The sequence below is a fragment of the Dromiciops gliroides genome, chromosome 1 (genome assembly GCF_019393635.1).
Source record: "Dromiciops gliroides isolate mDroGli1 chromosome 1, mDroGli1.pri, whole genome shotgun sequence".
NCBI classification, from domain to species: Eukaryota; Metazoa; Chordata; class Mammalia; order Microbiotheria; family Microbiotheriidae; genus Dromiciops; species Dromiciops gliroides.
Window position 1 is genome coordinate 79,541,577 of NC_057861.1, and position 23,782 is coordinate 79,565,358.

The 23,782-nt window shown below is 42.0% G+C and overlaps 1 protein-coding gene across 4 annotated transcripts in view; it reads left to right on the forward strand.

The window, feature by feature from the left end:
* ZC3H3 (zinc finger CCCH-type containing 3) overlaps window positions 1-23,782 on the forward strand; it is a 589,081-nt gene that overhangs the window by 340,200 nt on the left and 225,099 nt on the right. For all 4 annotated transcript variants that reach the window (XM_043966879.1, XM_043966869.1, XM_043966895.1 and 1 more), the window contains exon 5: window positions 17,105-17,280. In XM_043966879.1, the coding sequence (XP_043822814.1) occupies window positions 17,105-17,280 (176 nt within the window). The remainder of the gene's footprint in view (window positions 1-17,104; window positions 17,281-23,782) is intronic.

Sequence of the window (23,782 nt, forward strand, 5' to 3'; positions counted from 1 at the left end):
AACTGGGGTGGGCTGAACAAGGAGTTCTGTTCTTTGGAGCAGCATAGCCCAGAAGCACTAAGCTTGGCATCCTATATGAGCTCTCAGTTTCAGCAAGCTGACTTTGCTGTTCATGGTCGGACAGGAGCCATGTGGAAGAAGCTAAGGAGAGAAAGTTCCCTGTCGAGGTCCATTTCCCTTAGTTGGGGCATGTAGTACGGCATCTGAAAGCATGTTAGTCTTCAGGTGTCAGGCAATGCAGCACACAGTTCAGTAATTGTTGATCTGCTAAATTAAACAAGTGAGTCATTAGTTAGGAATGCATTTTGAGGAGACAGAGCTGAGTGTCTTAGAGATGTAGCTTTTTCTAAGTCACTTCTATGGGTTTTCTAATTCCCAGTTTGCTTCCAAAATGATGAGTAGGGAAGCTGGCATAACTTGTATTTGGCTCCTCTTTTGAACTCTGTAATAGAATGGAAGTGGGATATTCCCCCAGCCTCAGGCACTTTACTAGCATCTCTTCCTTTAGGACTTCCTTCCTCCTCTTTCTCTACCCTGGCCAAAAGGTATTTGGTTCTCCTTCCTTTTTTCAGTGTTTCACACCCTGCCTCTGGTATCAAAACCACAGGTCACATCCCATGGAAAAGGACAACAATGATAGTTCACAATAAGAATAATCTTGGGGGCAGCTAGGTGGTGCAGTGGATAAAGCACTGGCCCTGGATTCAGGAGGACCTGTGTTCAAATCCAGCCTCAGACACTTGACACTTCCTAGTTGTATGACCCTGGGCAAGTCACTTAACCCTCATTGCCCCGTGTCCCCCCCCCCCCAAGTGGGGCAGCTGGGTGGCGCAGTGGATAGATAGAGCACTGGCCCTGGATTCAGGAGGACCTGAGTTTGGATCTGGCCTCAGACACTTAACACTTACTGGCTGTGTGACCCTGGGCAAGTTACTTAACCCCAATTGCCCCACCAAAAACAAAAAAAAAGAATAATCTCAGTTATATTGTTTTAAAACATCACCATTCTTCCATCTCACAGGAAGCAGTATTTTAGACAGATATTTGGCCATGTTCACATACTTAAGATGTATCAGAACCAGCATGTAGACTCAGGCCTACCTAACTTAAAGTTCCTCACTTTCTATACACCACATTGCCTATTAGTAATGACAAAATCTTCATTTAGTTCAAAGTTTTCTAAGCCCTCAGCTAATGACCCAGCCACATAGGATGCAGCCAAATTCATGGAAAGAAGTCAGCCAGACCATCCTTGGAGAGGGTTGCAGTGGGATCTGACCTCCCCTGGCTTGAGCAGATTCTGGTTTGTGCCAAATAGATGCCCATCTCTAATCTAGCCTTGCCTACTAAGAACCCCTTCCCATTGCAGAAGCAGAGACTAGATTCATCACTAGATCATGGAAAGTGACATTTGGTGTTTCCCAGAAAGATGAGAATAAATGCCTCCAGGACTAGCTTGCTAGATCAGTCATGTGTGTTTTTTAAATGTCCTACTAAACACTAGAGAGCCATAGGACAGGAGTCCAGGCTAGAAGCTTGGCAGTATCCCTGGTGACATACTTTTTCTCCAAAAGGGATACTCCTCAACCACAACCCCTCCCTCGGGGACCAAGGCATGTGTCCAGCAGTCTTCTTCCATCTCCCCACTGAGCATGGAACAGGTAGAAAGGCCGAATAAAATGGTTTCAGGTCATAAAGTAAGAAGACTTCCAGGTCCCTGAATCCTAGTTCATAGGAACCCAGCAATCATCTGGTCCATCCAGGCCACTGAGGGAGCCCTGGTGGTTTGTGTCTCTTCACACCCCTTACTCTGTTGTGGGTAGTTGGCTTCAGGCTCCTGGGAAGCCCTCTGGATGGAGCTTGTTCCTTCCAAGATTTGTGTTTGTATACTTGAATTTTAATTAAGGAAAAGTAGGTTAAGTACTTTCGGCAACATTTGCTCATACTGCTTTTGATTACATTGTAAGTAGTCATATTTTGTACTGACAGAGCAGCTTTTGTTCCCGGGAGCAGCTCTATGCACTTTGCAAACATTATCTTTGAAATGATCCCATGGAGGTCACTAGCTGGCAAGAATTATCCCCACCTTCCAGATAGAGAAATCGAGGCTGAGAGGAGTGGCTAGACTGAGCAGAGTGCATTGGGAGGAGTGGGTGGGTGTGGGGGCAGGGGTAGCACACTGGAAGGGTCCAAAGCCCAGGCTCCTACTCTGCAGAAAGACCTTAAAGGATCCTCAAAAGCTCAGAAGGGGAGCTGCACCCTGAGCAGAGCGGCAGTGGGTGGCATGTGAGCTTGGATGTAAAAGCTGCAGTGATTGCAACCTTCAGTTTGATGGCCTGGGGTTTCCAGTGTGCCTGGCAGTGCTGCTGCCTTTATGACAGTTTGTAAATAATCGCATCGATAGCAGGTGGAGCTGAGTTCAGCATTCTGGGCAGCCTGACCAGAGGCTGAGTAAGCCAAGAGGGCATTCTGTGCTGGTGACCACCTTGGGGCCGCTTTAATGAAGTGCTATCCCCCAAATTGCAGACCAGGGGACCCCCAGCTTCAGTTAAACCCTAAGTGCAGGTGTCTGATGATCTGCAGATAATTCCTTCCCCCTACCGCCCCCCTCCCCCGAAAAAAAAAAAGAAAAAGCTGCTGTTGCAGACAAATAGAGAGCACAAAAGCGCTATCCAAGCACAGAGCAGCAGTTCCTCCCTTCTCCCCACACTGAGCACCTTCAGAAGAATCAGTCCCACTTCTAGGGCCTTGGGTGAACCAGGAAACCAGGAAGGTTTCATGACTGTTGGGAAAAATGCCTAAAAGCTGCTGTGTCTGAGCTCATGCCACCAAGTCTTAGAGAGCTGGGGGAAATAGAAGTGATTTGAAATAGACAGCATTAATATTCCCTCTGTAGAGGGCAGCTAGGTGGTGCAGTGGATAAAGCACCAGCCCTGGATTCAGGAGGACCTGAGTTCAAATCTGGCCTCATACACGTGACACTTTATTATTATTATTTTTTTTTTTTGGGTGAGGAAATTGGGGTCAATTGACTTGCCTAGGGTCACACAGCTAGTAAGTGTTAAGTGTCTGAGGCCGGATTTGAACTCAGGTCCTCCTGACTTCAGGGCCGGTGCTCTATCCACTGCGTCACCTAGCTGCCCCAGATATGTGACACTTACTAGGTGTGTGACCCTGGGCAAGTTACTTAACCCCAATTGCCAGACACACACACACACACACACACACACATTCCCTCTGTAGAATGAAGCACAGTTTGTAAGGTGAGTTCAGAAATTTCTTCCTTAAACATCCCAGTAGGGACTAGGACCCAGGGCTCCTGATTCAACCATTCTCTTCCCAGCCTGTGTACAGTCATTCCTTACACAATTATAGAATTCAGAACTGTAAGCACCATTAAGATTAATTCAGATCCCTTTTTTTGATGAATGAGGAAATTGAGGACCACAGGGAATAAGTGACTTGCCCAAGGTCATATAAGCAGTATTTGAGAACTGGGATTTGAACCCAGATGTTCTATCTGAATTCACATCTAGTGTTTTTTTAACTATGTACACCAGCTTGTATCCTCCTCTCTGGTAAAGAAGGATTTACCTTTAGTAGTTCCAAGTTTGTATTCTTTTGGAGATAAAGGCTTCCCTCTTGTAGTATAGTCATTTCATCACCCCCCACCCCAGCCTTATTCATGACTTAGACTTTTCATCTTTGCCTTTCTGAACTGAAAAATCCTGACCCTCACTTTCAAGCTTCTGTTTCTTCCCCTTGGTCACTCTATTCATCCTTTTCCATTTCTTATATTTAAGTTTTCTTTGTTGAGGATGAACTATCTCCTGAAAGCATACCTTCTTTCTGCCCCATTCATGCCTTTCTTGCCACTAATCCCTTCACATTGTTCAATAAAGTAGACAGCTACAGCCCAACAACCTTACTTACCAGTGATCAGGTTCATCCTACAACCTGCCACATAGTTCTCCTAAATAGCCATTTTTGAATTGCACTTTTATGAATCTGAATATTCTCCTGGCCTGCTGCATCTGTCACCATCTCCCTCTTGGACACTTCAAACAGCAAGTGTCTCAAACTCAACTTGCTGAAAACAGTTTTATTAACAACAGCCCCAGGTATCATACCTTTTCCAAACTTTATTGTTACTGCTGATGCCATCACTGTCCTTCTAGCACTTTAGTAACTACAGTGTTATCTTCAGTGCCTTACTTACTCTACACATTTGATCAGTTGTCAAATCTTACAATTTATTTATCATCAAATCTCTCTCATTTACCTAAACTCATACAGCTGTCATCCTAGTTCAGTCCCTCATCAGTTTCTGCCTGGAGACAATTACAGTAGCCTCATGATGGTCTCCCTGCCTCAAATCTCTGACTTCTCTAATCCATCTTCCACAAAACCTCCAGAATAATTTTATTAAAGTACAAGCTAACCGTGCAGCTCCCTGCACAACAAGCTTCAGTGACTCCCTGTTAACTGTAGGATCAAATGTAACTCTCTTTGGTTTATAAGACCTTTTGCAATTTCACCCCTTCCTGCATTATCAACCTTCTTACATAGCACTTCTTTTATAAAGAAAGTGCCTTCTCTCCTTCCCTTCCCCCATTCCCCCCCAGTGATTATATCAGCTTCCTCCATATTCCCCTCTGCCACAGTTGGTGGAAGGTGCTGCCCAATTCCCACCGCAAGAGGGTCCTGCCCAAGGACTTTCTCCACCTTGGGTGTCCCCTTCAGCGTCTTTAATCTCCTGTCTTCCAAAGGCCTTCCCTAAGGCTTGGCCTCCTAACTGGGATCCCATACCTTTGCCTGCTCTTGCCTGCTGTGAGGCAGGCCTCCTTAGGTCTCACAGTATACATCTCTGTTTTCCAGGAAGCTGAACTCCAAGGAAGACTTCAAACAGACTAATCTCATGCCTCTTCCAATGAGCTTCTCTCCAACCACTCCTACTCTGTTTTTCTTCACTGCTCCATGGTTAGCATACGTCGATTCCCTTATGCTTACCCCGTCCCAGTGACTCTGAACCTCCATAGTCATGAACTTCATCCTGTCTCTTCTACAGACCTACCCACATCAACCTTCCCTTTCCCATGTCCCAGTCCAGATCTGTCTTATCCTTTCTACTCGACCTTGTAGAATGCCTACTCCATAATGAACTAATTTCCTTTCATCTTAAATCTCCTTCCATTTTTTGGTCCCCTCTGAGACATGGCTCCCTCCTGACAATAACCCTTTGCTGTCCTCCTTTTCCAGTGCTTGCTGCACTTTCTATCTTACCCAGTGACTCACTGGTCCTTGAGATAAATTCTGAATATTCCATGTTCCTCACGGCTACTTCCAAGTTCTTCTTCAACCACCTTCACTAAGCAACTTCTTCTTCTCCAATGTTCATGATATACACATTTATTACCTAATCCAGATCCAAGTAGCTATTACCTATTGAATATTCTTCTTTTCTCAATGAGTTTAGTGTCTGACTCAGTCTCTCTTCTCCCCAATTCTTGCTCTCATATTAGGAAACCTCCCTCTCTCCTCCCCCCCTTCAAATACCCTAATTTCCCAGTTTCTTAATCTACACAGTCCCCATGATATATTCTTCCAATCCACTTCCACTACATAAAGAGATGATTATATCCTTGACCATGCCACCACCCACAACTATTCTACTTCTGTGTTCATGAACTCCAAAATGCCTTTTCTGAAGAATTATCTTTTATCATTCCATCTCTGTCTTACAACCCCTTAACCTTATTCTTTATTTTCATAATGACCTCCATTCCCTCCACCCCTCAATTTTTTTCCAGACCATCACTCCTGCACTGGCTTTACTCTCTTTCCCTCCTTATGTTGACCCCTTGGTGAACCAATTCAACTTTACACCATCTTCCGCTCTTGATTCCTTTCCATCTTTGTCTTATTGTTGATCTTACTTTGTAAGAAATATTCCTTATTACTTCCGTCATCTCCCTCCCTCTCTCCCTCTCTCCCTTCTTCCTTTCTTCCCTCCCTCTACCAGAAATCACAAAACCATACTGATTGAGCCCACTAAAAACTTAAGCTAGTGTCTCTCTGGTTTTGTTTTTGCATTACAAATATTTCCTGATTCTTTGAAAGTTTTTTTTACCACAAAATAAAACAGTTAAGTAAAGCTAACAATATAATGACCTAAATGAAAGTGCATACAATATTCTATATCTACAGAACCTTCTACCTCTTTGATTTCTAAAATTTTTTAAATTAACAGAACTCTTTTCTCCCTACTTCCTGTACCCCATCAAAAAAGAAAAAGAAATATTCATAATCATGTAAAACAAATTCTCTCATTAGTTATATATAAATACGTGTTGATATATTCAGGATGCAATTTACATATATGTCTCATGCTGCTCTATAAATTTTCTGTCAGATGGTGGATAATATGTTTCATCACCAATCCTCTGTTATCTTGAATAGTCATTGTATTGATCATAGTTCTTACAGCTTTCAAAGTTGTTTGTTTTTAGTGTTGTTATTATATAACTTATTCTCCTAGTTCTACTCATTTCATTCTTCCTCAGTTTATCTAATCTCAATTGGGCCCTTATAGCAGCAAGGCATACATTCTGTTCTTCCCTAATTGATTCACTATCCCACTTGCCACAGTGGCTACTTCAAACCTCAAACCTCTTACAGCACTCACTCACTCCTGGTCTCAATCGAGGATGTCATCTCATATTTCATCAAAATTGAATTGAAGTCCCATTCCATATCAGCCAGACATCTTACTCCACCATTTCCTCCTTCACTTTAGTTTTAGATGAAAAAGCAATTCCTTCTCCTTACCAGGGCAAACCCTTTTACAAGTTATACTAGTCCCTTCCTAACTTCTCTAGCAAGTTGCCTGCTCTTTCATTTCCACTTTTATCTTCAGTCTCTCCCTGTCTCTTAGCTCCTTCCAGTTGGCCTATAAACATACCCTTGTTTCCTCCATTCTTTAAAAACAAACACACACCCCTCCCCAAACAAACAAACAGAAACCCTCACCTAATCCTACCACCCCTCCCACCCTTTCTGGATAAACTCCTTGAGAAAGCCATTTACTGTTGGTGATTCTACTTCCTCTCCTCACACTTGCTTTTCACTGTATATTGTCTCCCAGTCTTTACTTTCAGTTGAAACTAGATAACATTTTTCATCATGGGTCCTTTGGAATAGTCTTGGATCATTGTCTTAATCAGAGTAACTAAGTCTCTCACAGTTGATCATCCTTACAGTATTGCTATAACTGTGTACAATATTCTCCTGGTTCTGCTCCCTTCAATTTTGCATCACTTCATTTAAGAGTTCCCAGGTTTTTCTGAAACCACCCTGCTCATCATTTCTTATATCACAATAGTATTCCATCGCAATCCTGTACCACAACTTGTTCAGCCATTCCCCAACTGATGGGCATCCCCTCATTTCCAATTCTTTGAAATCACAAAAAGAGCTGCTATGCTAAAAAATATTTTTGTCCAAATAGACCTGTCATGGGTCGGGGGGTGCAGGGGAAGGGAAGGGAAACCAAGAGAGAAATTGTTGGACTTCTTCTCATGGGGAGAAAGGCATGGCACAGAGCGTGGCTTCGAGATAACAATCTCCTCGAGCAGGAGACAGGCAGGTACTTTTATAGAGGACTGGTGGGGGTGACCATCTGACTGTGGAAAGTTCCCTTAGTGAGGGAGGACCATCCCCCACTGGTGGTGGCTGGAGGAATTGGGTAAGAGGTGTCTGCAGATCTCTCAAGCCATCTCTCAACAGGATACAAAGGCAGCAGCCACACCTAATCTTCTCTCCTCAGGGTTGATGGAGACTAGAATAAAGGGTGGGGGGGGTCCCGGAGCTCTGCTGCAATCTGGTTCCATTTATCTCTTTAGGTGTGTCTGTCCTTTGGATTAGTTTCTCTAGGAGAAGGTTCTTTGATGTACCTCCAGAGAACTTCTGGGGTGCTCTGGGCCCATAACAGACCCTTTTTTCTCTCCCCACCCCCTTTAAAAAATCTCTTTGGGCTACAGATACAGTAGTATTGTTGAGTCAAAGGCCTTGCAGTTGTATATGCCCTATGGACATAGTTCCAAATTGTTCTCCAGAATTTTTAGATTAGTTCTCAACTCCACCAACAATGCATTAGTGTCACAGTTTTCCTACATCCCCTCCAGCATTTGTCATTTTCCTTTTCTTTCATGTTAACCTGTCTGATAGATGTGGGGTAGTAACTCAGAGTTGTTTTAATTTGCATTTCTCTAATCTGTAGTGATTTAAAGCATTTTTTCATGTGTCTATTAATATAAGATGAAAATTGCCTGTTTGTGTCCTTTGACCAAGAGCTGGGGAATGGCTCTTATTTTTATAAATTCATCTCAGTTCCCTATATATTTGAGAAACAAGTTGTAAAAAACTTTGTGTAAAAAAATTTCCCCCAGTTTCTCATTTTCCTTCTAATTTTGCCTCCATTAGTTTTATTTGTGCAAAAGCTTTTTGATTTCATATAATCAAAGTTATCCATTTTACATCCTGTGATCCTCTCTATCTTTTGTTTGGCCATAAATTCTTCCCTTATCTATAGGTCTTTAACATTCCCCAATAGGTGGGTGACTCTTAGTTTCCAGTTCTTTGCCATAACAAACAAACAAGAAAAAGCTATTATAAATATTTTTGTACCTGTGGGTTCTTTTGCACTTTGTTAGATCTCTGAGATAAGTGCTTAGTTATGGTAAGTCAGAAGGTATGTGTAGTTTTGTGCCTTTTGGGGCATGGCTCCAGATTACTTTCCAGACTGGCTTGGACCACTTATCAGCTCCACCAGCAGTGCCTATTTGCTTATTGTACCTATTTTCCTGAAGCTTTTCCAGCAATTATCAGTTCCATTTTTGGGGGTCACTTTTGCCAGTTTGATGTGTGTGTTGTAGAGCCTCTGAGTTGCTTTTTTTTTTTCATTTTTCTGATTATTTGTGATTTAAAAATTTAGTTGTTGATAGCTTAAGATTTCTTCTTTTGAAAATTACCCATTCCTTTGCCCAGGTTCATTGACCATTTATCCACTAGGGAATAGCTATTGTTCTTGAATCAGTTGAATCAGTTCCTTATTAGAATGCATTCTCCACACTAAGCTTGCTTTGCTATCTTGCAGGGCCACACCCAAGCCCTTGAGCTCTTCTCTCATATGATACCTTGACCTTGGTCTAAACTGAGCACCAGCTGAAGGAGAGGAGCTAGCAGGGCCCAGGCTATCCGGGACATCCTGTCCTGAAGTTACCCCTCACATTGCACAATTTCAACATACTCAGCAGCTTCTGGGGAGTTGGGCAGCTGAGTTGATAGCCAGGGACAACAGCAAGTTAAGTGAGTCTGCCTGTCTTGCTACCAATAAATATAACAATTACATGCTCTTATTCTCTCAAACACATCTTCATTTAAAGGTAATTCGTACAGGGATTGCATTCTGCTGATAGACTGACTACCAGGCTTTAATTTACACAGATTTTTCAGCACTGTCCTGTTGATATTCTTTGCAGTAATAGCATTATAAGCATAGTCTGAACTAATATCGAATTAGAGCTTTAATTTGCATAAGTACATTCCCACTGGAATTAGTACTAAATGTGGAAGATAACTGTTCCTGAGTGGGTCTGATATGGTGAGGACACCCCAATACAATCTCTTCCCTCTCCCACCTAAAACAAGAGCTGTTCATTTTTGGCTCAGTGGCACTGTCACCTACCAGCCCTTTAATAGGGCCAGCCAGGAGTGGAGAGTCCCTCATGGGGCAAGTTGTTCTGGGATACAGATGGAAATGGGGATGTTCCGGCATGGAAATGGCAGCGGAGAACAGGAAAGCAAGTGCTCACTTTCTTACTATAAGCATACCTAAATACTATTCCTTTGTCAAATAAGAGGATTGAATTAGATAATCTCTTTGGGCCCTTCCAACTTTAAAATACTTAGCTAAATCTAGAATTGTGTCAGCATCCCTTTCCCTTCCCTCCCCATAATGAAAATATAAGGTGAATAGCTAAGTAGACCTGGAGTCAGGAAGACCCTAAGTTCAGATGCTGCCTGAGACACTTACTGTGACTCTGGACAAATGACTTGTTTCTTCAGTACCTATGCCAGAGGGTTGTGAGATGATCAAATGAGATAGTATTTGTAAATCACTTTGCCAACTTTAAAGCACTATATAAATGTAGGATATTATTTGTTATTATACTGACATAGAAGTCAAGAGGCCTGGGTTTAGATTTTAGCTCTTTTCCTTGCTAACCATGTGACCTTGAGAAAGTCACTTTCCCAATTTAAACCTTAATTTCATCATCTATAAAATAGCAACTATAATCCTCCCCTTCCTAGCTCACTGGGGTGACAAGAGAATTGAATAATATGAAAGTGTTATATAACATAAAACCCCATTCACATGTAAATTGTTTTTCTGTTAGTCACAGACCTGGAAGTTGTGGCCAACACTGTTATCTAAGGCTTCCTGGATTAAATAAATAATCCTCAGCTTTCAAGGTCCCTATGGTTCCAGCCTACCTTTCCAGCCTTATTTCTTTCCACTTCTCTTCATTTATTCTAAATTTCCATCAGACTGCACTGTTAACTGTTCCCTGATCTTGCCCTGCCACCCTTGATTTCATTTATGCATTCCTGCCCTTATGCCTAGAATATGCTCTTCCCATATCTCTGTCTATTAAAATTTTTCTATACTTTTGAAAATCAGCTTCCATCACTTTCTCCATGAAACCTTGCCTGAGTCCTTCGAATGAAAGTCCTCTCTCTCAAATTTTCAGAGTATTTTGACTGAATCTTCCCATTGTCCTCATTATACTTTTCCTTGTATAATTCTTATATGTTGTAATTCTGTCTCTTTTGTATATGTTCTGTGACAGCAGGAATTGTAAGAAGTAAGATTCCTTTGGCCTAAGATGGCCAGGGGAGAAGTCCCATCCCCATGCTTTCTGCTTACTTAAATCCTACCTGTCTGTCTAAGCTTAGCTCAGTTCCTGCTTCCTTCAGGTAAGGCATTTCTTGTCCACCTGAAGCCTTGACAGTCTTTCCTCTCTCTGAACACTGCATTTACTATGTTTAATACTTAACTGTGTTAAACACTGGAAATACAAATACAAAATAGAAAGATAGCCCCTCTCCTTGAGGAGCTTAAAATCTAATGGGAGACAGCAACACACAAAAGGAAGCTGAAAAGGGGAAAGAAGGGAGGGAAGGTACCAGGCCCTGGGCATGATGGAGAAGGCTAGAGGAATGCAGCCATGTGAGAAGTGCAAACGTGGCTGGCCTGGGCTGGAGCTCCCCCAATCAGAAGCAAGGGCCTCATGAGCAGAGGGGACTGAGGAGGTATGAGCTTCAGGGCTGAAGTGATCTTGCCAGGTCCCTGGGTCCTGGTACAGAAGTCCAAAGTTGTGAAGCTGAATGGGAAATGAATGGAGAAGGAATACTTGTCTTGAAATGAAGACACCTGAGTTCAAATCCTGTTTCTGACACTAGCTATGTGATGCTGGGCAATTCACTTCAGCTCTGTAAGCCTGCATTTTCTTCTCTGTAAAATTATATTTTTATTAACTACCTTACAGGGTAGGGAAAAGAGTTATGCACAACTTAAAGCACTATAAAAAGAGGAGTCATTTTTTATCACTAATATCCTTTCCTTATGCTCTGGTAGTTTAAAAAGGTTTGTTGTTGAGTCATTTCAGTTGCGTCTGACTCTTCGTGACCCCATTTGGGGTTTTTTTTGACAAAAATACTGGAGGGATTTGCCATTTCCCTCTCCAGCTCATTTGACAGATGAGGAAACTAAGGCAGAACACAGTTAAGTGACTTGCTCAGCTACAGCTAATAAGTGTTTAAAACTGGATTAGAACTCAGGTCTTCCTGACTCCAGGCCCAGTGCTCCACTGCGCCACCTCACTGCCCTCTGAAGGAGGTAGTTTACTGGTAAATGTTACTACCATAACTATCAGAATTAAAGAATATTATCTACCTTTTTGTTAACTGATAGACTAGGGATTGAAGAGGTCAAGAAAGAGGTAGGTGTTAGAAGAAAAGCAGAAGCCATTTGGATTTACGTAGTAGGGAGTACATAATTGGAGCTGATCCCCCAAGGGAGGCTAGGGATCCAGGTATCTGCAGTAGAGGAGGGCAGGCCTGAAATAATGATAGCCTCCAAAAGGGCTAGGAAAATTCAAGTGTAACCAGCTACTCACTGAGAAGCTGTGAACGCTTGGAGTCATCCTTCACCTTTTGAAATTGAAGGTAGATGCTGTGTTCTTCTTGCCATAACCAGGAAGTACCCTAGGCTGTGGGGTCCAAGGCCAGTCCTGTAGAATGTTCCATCTTGAGTTTTTTGATGACTTCTTCTATCCCGTATTTCTCTTGTCTTCCTTCTCTCCCTAGAACCCCTCCTTGCTCTTGTTCCTTTACTCCCCCTGTTTTCTTGTCTATCTGAAGCGCTTTTCCTGGCCTGACTCCAAAAATGCCACATTTGGCCTAATAACTTGCTTCAAACAAGCAGAAGCTCGCCAACCTGTCTTCAGCTTGGGAAGGTACTTTAGCTGACTGGCCTAGTGCGGTATGTTGTGTATGTGAATGAATGAGACAGAGAGACAGACATAAAGAGTGACAAACCATGATGGGGACTGGTAGCCAGGGAAGGGTATTTTGCTTTGGGATCACAGAGATGGTGAGTTGAGCTAAGGGGGAGTTAATTAACATGCCCTTTCTAATAAAGATTGCAGTATTGATTTGATTAGGTTTCCCAAAGAACCAGGTAGCAAGCCTGAGGGAGGGACAGGGTTAGGGAAGTGGGCCGAGGGAACAAAAGGAGGAACAATGCTAGGGTAGATGAGAAGAAAATGTGAAGCAGGACAAGTGCATCCTAGATGGAGAGGCCGTCCAGGCTTGTGAGCTTGTGCTCACAGTCAAGGCCTCCAGGCCGAGATTTCCAAAACCGAATGGATTAAATCCCCAAGGAACAAAAAGACCCTATGGGCTTCACAGAGAAAGGGTAGAGGGAAAATCACTAAACTAGATAAGGAAGAGGAAAAAAACCGAACAGGGGAAGGAAAGAGACTGGAAGAGAGAAAGTAGGCTAAGAGAAGGGCAAGATCCAGGACAAGAGGGACATAGAAGAAAGGGAAGATGAACAGCACAAATGGAGAGGTCAGAAAGTAAAAGGAGAAGAAATGTAGAGAAGATAAATTAGAGATGATGAAAAGAGTGTAGATACATTTAGAAAAGAAAAAGAGGGAAGAGAAAGAAGCAAGAACAAGGAGATTCACCATAGAGTACTCAGCGTCAGTAGCTTCCTCATGAGATGATAATGATATGGCAACAATAGAATACTGATATGAAAGAGTAATAGCAGTGGAGCTGCTCCCAGGAGGGGGAGGTTAATGTTGCTGTTAATTTAGTTCGCTGAGGGCCTGAGAAGCTGGCAGCGCATTTAAAGAAGGGAGAGGAGAGTGAGGTGGTAGAAGGAAGCAGCCACAGACATACCTCAGGAAAGTCCCGTATTTGTAGACTGGAGGCACATGTATCATGTGGGAGCTGGTATGAGGTTCCCCCTCAGAGAAAATGAGCCAGGTAGCCCAGCTTAGGCCAGGGAATACAAGGCCTTTCCCAGCTGACAGAACTGCTTCTGGAAGAACTCTTAAGATGGAAAGTGCCATTCTTGGCCACACCGGACCTTTCTTCACAGAGGTAGTTTGAGCCTATAGGCAAAAATATTTGGCAACAACCTGAGCTAGGCATGGAAAGCTATCTTTTCTTTTTTTCAGTCTTATTAGTATTTTATTTTTTTTCAACATTCATTTTTGTAAGATTTTGAGCTCTAGATTTTTTCCCTAGCCTTTCCACAAGGCAGCAGGCAATCTGATATAGGTTAAATATGTACAATCATATTAAACATATTTCCACATTAGTCATGTTGTGAAAGAAGAATGAGAATACAAGGGAAAAACCTCAAGAAAGAAAAAAAAAAGTAGAAATAGTATGGTTCAATCTGCATTCAGGTTCCACAGTTCTTTTTTCTGTATGTGGAGAGCATTTTCTATCCTGAGTCCTTTGGAATTGTCTTGGATTATTGTATTGCTGAGAAGAGCTAAGTCTATCACAGCTGATCATCACATTATGTTGCTGTTAATGTGTACAAAGTTCTCCTGGTTCTGCTCACTTCACTCAGCATCAGTTCACTTAAGTCTTTCTAGATTTTTCTGAAATTTGCCTGTTCATCATTTCTTATTGCACAATAGTGTTCCATTACATTCATATACCACAACTTGTTCAGCCATTCCCCAGTTGATGGGCATTCCCTTGATTTCCAATGCTTTGCCACCACAAAGAGAGCTGCTATAAATAATTTTGTACATGTGGGTCCTTTTCCTTTTTTTTACTGATCTCTTTAGGATACACACCTAGTAGTGGTATTGCTGGGTAAAAGGGTATGCACAGTTTTAAAGTCTTTTGGGCATGGTCCCAAATTGCTCTCCAGAATGGTTGGATCAGTTCACAGCTCCACCAGCAGTATATTAGTGTCTGATTTTCCTACATCTTCTTCATCATTTATTATTTTCCTTTTTTGTCATATTAGCCAATTGGATAGGTGTGAGGTGGTACCTCAGAGCAGTTTTAATTTGCATTTCTCTAATCAGTACTGGAAGGCCTTCTGGCCACAGTTTTCTCCTTCTGGAGCCTTGTCCCATTTCCACAGGAACATGGCCTTTTCCTACTCAGGAATGGCCTATGGGGTCCTTCTTTCCTTCAGGGCAGCTTCCCAGGACCCAATATTGACCTTAACAGATAGACAGAAATTGAAAGGCAGAAGCAAGGCCTTTACTTCCAAATATATACCTCTTACCAGTTCATTGATGTTTGAAATTCCACCATTGCAATGTTATTTCTTCATAATTATTCAAATAAATGCCTCTTCCAAGGAATTGGAAATCGAGCGGTTGCCCATCAACTGGGGAATGGCTAAATAAGTTGTGGTATATGAATGTAATGGAATACTCTTGTGCTGTAAGAAACAATGTACAGGCAGATTTCAGAGAAACCTGGAAGGACTTACATGAATTGATGCTGAGATGAGCAGAACCAGGAGAACATTGTATACAGTATCAATAACATTATGTGTTGGGGTAAATGTTGCCTAGGTGGCGCAGTGGATTGAGCACCCACCCTGGATTCAGGAGGACCTGAGTTCAAATCCGGTCTCAGACACTTGACACTTACTAGCTGTGTGACCGTGGGCAAGTCACTTAACCCTCATTGCCCCACAAAAAGAAAACAAACAAAAAACCCCATTATGTGTTTATCAACTGTGATAGACTTGATTCTTCTCAGCAATACAATGGTACGAGATAGTTCCAGAGGACTCATGATGGAAAAGGCACTCCAATTCCAGGGGGAAAAAAAAAGAACTGTGGAATCTAGATGCAGACTGAAACATACTATTTATCTGTTGTTTTTGTTGTTGCTGTTTTTCTTTTTTGAGTTTTTTCCTTTTTGCTCTTCTTCTTCTTCTTCTTCTTCTTCTTCTTCTTCTTCTTCTTCTTCTTCTTCTTCTTCTTCTTCTTCTTCTTCGAGGTGACAGAGGCTTTATTTTCTTCTCATGAGGAGGCACCCTAGTGTGCAGCTAGTGGGTGCCCAGAAAGGGGGCTCGCAGGCCCTGTTTTATACCCTAGTCCCTAACACGAATGGACCTTCCCCTTTTTCATTACTGGTGGGGTTACAATCTACGTGCAAAAACTAGCTAATCGGAATGCAGTATTCCTACCCCTCTTCCTTGTATGGGCATGACTCAGGAGTGGACCTTATACTTCCTTATATGGGCACAACTCTGGAGCGGACCTTATTGAGACCAGCATGACTAATGCAGAAATATGTTTAATGTGATTGTACATATATAACCTATATCAGATTACTTGTTGTCTTGGGGAGGGGGTGGAGGGAGGGAGAAAATTTTGAAACTAGAAATCTTATAAAAACAAATGTTGAAAACTATCTCTACATGTAACTGGAAAATAATAAAATACTTTTATGGAAAAAATATAAAAAATAAATAAATGCCTCTTTGAGCCTTATCAATATATTCTTTACTTCTCTCTTTAGAAGTCCAGGCTGTTCATTTTTCCCCTTAGACTTTGGATAGGAGAAAAGAGCCATAGAGGTCAAGTAGAGAGGCTGGAGGGAAAAGGTAGACATAACATGACCTCTTTTACAAATATCACAGCACTACTCCTTGCCACTAAAAGGATTCTATGAGCTGCATTTGTACCATTAGAAATAAATATTATTCTGTAAATGTCTTTTTTTTTTTTGGTATTGCCTAGATACCTAGGCATCTGGGCAGTGGCAGTGGGTAGAGTGCAGGGCCTGGACTCAGGAAAACCCAAGTTTAAATTTGACCTCAGAAACTTACTAGCTGTGTGACCCTAGACATCTGTAAAATGGGCTTTGTGGTTATTGGGAGGATCACATATCTGTGAAGCCCTTGGTACCATGCCTGACACATAGTAGTAGACACTTAATCAATCCTTGTTTCCTCCACCCCTCCCCAGCCACTATGGAGTTGTAATATCCTCTCTTTGCTTGGTTTTCTGACATTTTCATCTGTTTCAGGACAATTTGACAAACTAATTTTTCTTAATTAAAGAGAGAGGGAGAAAAGGAGATTTCTTGGCCTGGAGCCTGTCTAGCTTGATACCACATACCTGGTCTTTCCCTTCTGTAAGCCTCAGTTTTCAGATCTACAAAATAGGGATAATAAGTAAACACTCTACTTCACAGGGTGGTTATGAAGCAAACCTCAGAGCTTTATAGACATGTGAGTTGTGTTGTTCTCGTTGTTGCTGACATAGAGCCCTCCCTCCAGAGGTCACTATCGAAAAGTCTGTTTCTCATCCCACATGTCAGTAGACTTGTTCAGTTACCTAAATTTTCTCCTGTTTGGCCCTGTTAGCTCTTCAAGATGGTCTGTAATCAATGTGTCTTCCTTTTTATATTTATCACAGCAGCAGCTGATAGGTTTCACCAGCTCTTGTCATGACATAGTGTCTCCTTGCTTTTGCAGATTGAATCGAATACGACACTCAGCCCTGAGTGGGAAAGCACAGACAAGTCCACCAACATGGAAGAGCAAAGGCTACCGGTGTATTGGAGGCGTCATGTACAGGGTGTCTGCTAACAAGCTTTCTAAGACCTCGGGCAGGCCTAATGATGGGAGCAACAAACATCTTCTAAGAGCAGGTGACCTGGGCACTTAACAAAAGTTGATCTTGTCAGTAAAAAGATAGAAAGGCAGCGGGGTAAAGTAGAAAGAGCAATGACTTCAGAGTCATCAAAGCTGGTTTCCTAGTCTCAGCCTCCTTAGGGGAGTTAGTCTCCCTCTCTGGACCTTAACTTCCTCATCTATAAAGTGCAGGAATTGGACTAGATGATGTCCAAAAGATTCCTTTTACTTCTAATTCTGTGATCTTCTGATTATTCTAAGTACTAGAGGACAAATGTAATTCAAGAAGGAACTAAATTTTCCTGATTCCTGGCTCCCTGAGGCCTTTCCTATTGCTGTCACTGCCCTTTTGAGGCTTGGACACATAATTCAGCATAGAGAACATTTAACAACCATTCACCGTGCCAGGCACCCTCCCCACTCCTTCCAGGTATTTTTCTTTTTCTAATTTCCTATCAACCAACCAAAGGGCAGAATCCTCAGTCCTAGGATAATCAGGCTCCAACGAGCCCTGGCCACACTACAGCTCTGAGCAAAGGGATAAAGTGCCAAGGGAGGCGCTCCAAATGAATGCTTCCCAAATGGTTCTAAGCCTAGCACAGGGAATTAATTTTCTTATTAAATACATATAAAAGAAAATCTCAAGAGCCGTCAAAAACAAGACAGATTGAGGATCTTGGAGCAGAGAAGGAAGACTTGCCTCAAAACAGAGGGCCCCAGTGGGTGAGGAAATTTCAATTATCTTGACATCCCAAGGGAAAAGCCTGAGTGGAGACAGGAAGGAAGAGGACAGCCCCAAGGGAGCCGTATGCCTGCCTTTATCACTTGACTGAGCTTCCCCTTCATTTTCCAAGGGGGTGTGCACACATGTGTCTGTGTGCATATGCGTGTGTGCGTGTGTTTTCCTTTTGGACAAAAGAAATGAGGCAGGTATGATAAACAAGATAGGGGTTAGTGAACACCTGGGGCCTGCTGCTCCTGCCATAATCACGTTGGCAATGCCTCGCTAACTGTGTCTAAAATCGGCATCTCAACCGCACCTCTAGCTCCAGCTGCACAGGGAAGCGGGATGAGGAGAAGGAAATTCTTTGGACTCGGTTATTGTACAAATTAACTAGAAAAATATTTCAGTCTCAGTCCAATTTCCCCTCTTTCTTGTCCATCAAGAAGAGCGAGATTCTAAGCTGTGTGCCAGATTGCAAAGTCCCCAGCTGCCACCATACTTCCCTAGCACCACAGGGAACCAGAACAAGAGACAGGGACCTGGGGAGAATGTGTGTGCACCTCAGAAAAGTGCACGGCCTGTTCAGCACAGATACTGATGGCCTTGGCCAGAAACTCCTCTGAGGCAAACAATGGTTTCTGCAACAAAAATGTGGTGAGGGATGATGTCATGGAAAGAACACTGGGTTTAAACTGTATGGTACTCAGAGACATCCTCTAGCTCAGGCATTCTTAACTTTTTTTGTGTCATAGATCCTTTTCCAGTAAAACCTGTGGATTCCTTCTGAGACTAGTGCTTTTAAATGCATAAAATAAAATACATAGGATTGGGAAGGAAACCAAATATGTGGAAATACCATCCGCAAAAGATTTTTTTAAAACCAGTTTTCAGACTCCAGGTTATGAACCCCTGATCTAGCTTATGCCTAGGCAGCAATCCTTTCTATTACAAATGGGGAACTGATCATCTCCTAAGGTAGTCCATTCCACTTATAGGAAAGTTCAGATCGTTAGGAAGTTTTTCTTTATATGAAATTAATACCTGCCTCTGTGTAACCTGCATCTGTTGCTTCTTGTTCTTCCCTCTGAGGTCAAGCAAAACAAACCTAATCTCTCCTGCCTTCTTAAATCAAGTGACCTCTTTGTTCTCTCTACCTCAGCCTTCTATTGGCAAGGTCATATGCCTTAGGCTTTACCCTTACCAGACTACTTTACTTGAAATTCTCCTATTTTACCCATCTCTCTCTCTTAATGCCTAATTTTCTTAATCTGTTCTTTGGCCCTCATTATAATCCCTAGTGCTTTGATCTTGTCCTTATTCTCTCTATCTTTCACTTAAGTTCTGGCATCACTTTCCACCCTTTACAGTCCTCACCATTTTAATAGAACACTGTGCTCTACCTTTGAATGCCTGTCCCCATTCTGCTAACTTCTAACTCCATATTATCTCCACAATATACTTTTTCTTGATCTGAAACCTGAACCATGTTCTAAAAGTGTTTTATGAATGGGTGCTTGGGAGTTTTGTTTTCATCACCATTACTTCTCCATTTTTTCCTTGTCTACAACAAAATCTTCCTTAATTCTTTATATGCTTTAAGTGCTCTCGCTTATGAATCTTGGCCACTTGGCCTATTTCTCACTCAAATATCATCTCCTTGCAGATGACTTCCAACTCTCTATTTCCAACCCTGAGTTCTACATCCCTATCCCTAACTCACTGATACGATATCTCCAAACAGATGTCTCACCAATACCTGAAGTCCTACCTGCCTAAAAGTGAACTCATGACCTGTTCCCAAAACCTACCCTTCTTCCCAACTTATCTTCATTTAGTTGGTGGTACCACCATCCTCCTAAATTCAAAAATCTCAAAAGCATCTTTTACTCTTCTCTTTCTTACTATTTTCTAACTGTCAAAAATCATCAAGTCTCTCTTCACTAACAATTTCTTTCAAATCTGTTCTTTCTTTATTTTCAGCATGCCACTGTCCTAGTTTAAACCCATATCCCCTCCCTTTTGTTCTGTTGTAACAGTCTTCTAATTAGTCTCCCTGCTCCCAGCTTCTTCCAAACCATTGAAATAATTATCGAAGTACAGAAATCTAGCCATGTCACTCCCCTGTTCAAAAACCTTCACTGCCTCTCTCCAGGATAAAGGACAAAGTCCTTCACCTGCAAGGCATTTAAGGGCCATCCCAGTCTAGCTTCCACCTGCCTATTCAGCTTTGTTTCACATCATTACTTTTCACACATTCTACACTCCAGCCAATTCATAGATTTTTCTATTGCTGGCCTCATCATGCTATCTTCTGCGCATTATACAGGGTGGACCAAAAGTCACGAAGATGTAATAACTTCTTTATTTTTTGTTTCTAATTCACAGTACCATAGCACCACAAACAGTATAGATAGGAAATGAATTTGCGTTGCATCTGAAAAATTAAATCTCGTAAATGGTGAAAAAGAAAGAAAAAATAATTTTAAAAAAGTTATTAAAGCATCAGACGCCTTTGTGACTTTTGGCCCACCCTGTGCCATCCCCATACCTGGAGTACACTTCCAATGACATGCCTTCCCTTAGCTACCTCCAGGCTAACCCAGAGTTTCACTTAAAGATGCTTATCTCTACTTATTGAAGTGTTTCTCTTCCTTCCTTCATGAAAGTTTTTCCTCATTTGTAAGTATTCTCTTTCATCCTCCTTAAATTTTCCCAAAGCACTTTGATTTGATCTCTTCTTTGCCCTTAACACCTTCTTTCTTATACTGTTCAATGTATGATAAAAGTCAGGAAAGTTTATTTTAAAATAAACTTACATGCATATGTTGACAGTGGAAAGAGCAGCAGACTTGTAGGCAAGATGGCCTGGGTTTTGAGCCCCACCTTTGCCACTAACTAATTGTGTGATTCTAGACAAGTACCCTCCTCTTCCTCTAAACCTCAGTTTACTCATCTGTAGTAGGGGAACAATAACATTGGTACTGCCTCTTTCATAATGTGGTTTGCAAACCTTAAAGTTCTGTGATAGCCAGGCAATGTTGTTAGGCAACATTTTCCCTTTTCACTTCCCTTATCTGTGAAATATGAGCATATCTCTGCTTGCCTTACCAGGCTTTTGTAAAGATCCATTAACATAGGGATTATGTCTGAAAAGTACATTGCAATTACAATGCTATAAACATGGAACAGATTATTATTGATTTTCTCCCCCTTCCACAAGACTCTTTTGCCCAAAATGACTGGAAGTATTTCTCAAGATGTAGGGTTAGAGATGTTGTTATTGTTGAGTCATTTCAGTCTTGTCTAACTCTTCATGACCCCATTTGGGGTTTTCTTGGCAAAGATACTGGAATGATATGCCATTTCTTTCTTCAGTTCACTTTACAGATAAGAAAACTGAGGTAAACAGGGTTAAGTGACTTGCCCAGGGTCACACAGCTATTACCTGTATGAGGCTGAATATGAACTCAGGTCTTTCTGATTCCAGGGCAGCACTCTATCCACTCAATCCACTAGCTACAGTTAGAGATAAGTATCTTTAAATAAAATTCAAGGTTTAGGACTGAATTTCCTTCCCCATTACCCTCAAAAGGGGTACGTGTGTGTGTGTGTGTGTGTGTGTGTATGTACACTTTCTTTTTTCCCTAACCCTTGATATAGAAATATTTACATGAATCTATAGACTTAACTCTCATGCCAGACAGGAACCTATACCTATAAAGCATCTTGCCCTTCTGACTCCTTCTACTTGTTCCTTGAATCTCCCTGTTTCCAGTTGATTTGACCCTAATAATCTTTCATTGGAGCAATAGTTTTCAACTAACCCAAGCCCTTTCTGTCAGGAGCCAACCTGATTCTCTTGAAAGCAGATAATCTCTCTTAATATTCTGCCCCACATGAGTTTTATGGCTTACTCTGACAGGAAACCATTTGCTATCAGATGGGGATGGACAAGGCAATACATTGTCAGTCTAGGAGGGGTTACTTGCCCTGCTATCTTGGCTTTCCCTTTGCCCTTATAGGACAAAGGGATTTTATACTGGTTAAAAGAATCATTTTCATTGTAACTCCAGAGGGAAGAATAAGACAAGAAAATAGAGTTCCTCTTCTTTCTGTATGACACACTGGGGAAAGCAATCACAGGATTTCTGTTACTGGCACAAAACTCCTTGGCTCTAAAAAGTTTCCCTGGGGGCAGCTAGGTGGCACAGTGGATAGAGCACTGGCCCTGGATTCAGGAGGACCCGAGTTCAAATCCAGCCTTAGACACTTAATACTTATTAGCTGTGTGACCCTGGGCAAGTCACTTAACCCCAATTGCCTCACCAAAAAAACAACAACAAAAAACACCACAAAAAAACACAAAAAGTTTCCCACAGCCTTTCAGTTCTCATGTGCCCACTTTAGTCCTATAGATTTCATTATGTATTCTTAGGGCTTTCATGTAGCTTATCTCAGAACAGGGAGCTCTCTGTAGTCATGGACTATGTATCTGTGCTCAGGCCTGGGAATGTGGAACTCACCTGTCAGAATAGTTAGGTTTCATTACTTTTCATTTCAAGTTCTTGGAGACCATGCTAAAGAACAGGAAAGCAGAATGTCCCTCTTACCCTATCCTCTGACCCCAAAGTTTCTACCTGCTCTCTAGCTCAAAGTCACAATGCTCCACGGGGTCTTAGTAGAGTCATCGGCCATCAGACCATCTGAAGCCAACTCTTTCCTCTGGCATTCACTAGGTATGTGACCTATGACAAGTTACCCACCTTCTTTACCCTCTTTCAACCTCATTATATTTATCTGTCACGGGAGTAATAATGCCTGATTTACTAACCTCATGGGGCTCTTGTCTGGTATGTTGCAGTAGGGATTCCTCTTGTGTATAGTTTGTACTAGGTGGCCACTGAGGTCTCTCAAATTCTGTGCTTCTGTTTTCTGGACAGGGAAGCCTAGGAGAAATGAAGGTAGTCCAAAACAAGTGATTAGGAGGAGAGGAAAGGTGTGGGGGAGGAAGTATAGGGAGAAAAAGGGAAACAAAGGAGAAATAAGAAAGGGGTCCAAGACAGTGAAGAAAAGAGGAGAAGAGGAAGTCTAAGAGAGAAAAGCAGAGTAGGGTATGGAAGGAAGTCCTGGCCAGAGGCAACAGGATTGCCTTTTCCCTGAATTTCTTCATCAGCAACAATCAAAAAAAATTTTTTTAAGGGCTTGCTATGTGCCAGCACTTTGCAAATTGAAAACAAAATAACAAGACAAAAACAAAACCATCCCTACCTTCATGTGGTTTACATTCTATCAGATAAGCCAACATAGGGGGCAGCTAGGTGGTGCAGTAGATAAAGCACCGGCCCTGAATTCAGGAGGACCTGAGTTCAAATCCGGCTTCAGACACTTGCACTTACTAGCTGTGTGACCCTGGGCAAGTCACTTAACCTTCATTGCCCCACAAAAACAAAACAAAACAAAAAACAGATAAGCCAACATAGACACACAGCTTTATACAAAATTAATACAAGACACTTCTCTTGGTAAAGAGAGGCACTAGGAGCCACGGGGAAATCAAACTGCATGGAGGATGAAGCATTTGAGAGCTACTTTGAAGGAAACTCTTCTAAGAGCCAGAAGGAAGGAGGAAGTGCATTCTAGGCATGGGGGCAGGGCAGTCTGTGCAAAAGCAAATAGATTGTCTTGTGTGTGAGAAACAAGAAGGAAGGAGGTCAGTTTGGCTGGACTCTAGATTGTGTATCAAGGAGAATTGTGTATAATAAGCATTGAAACATCATTTGCAGCCAGATCATGAA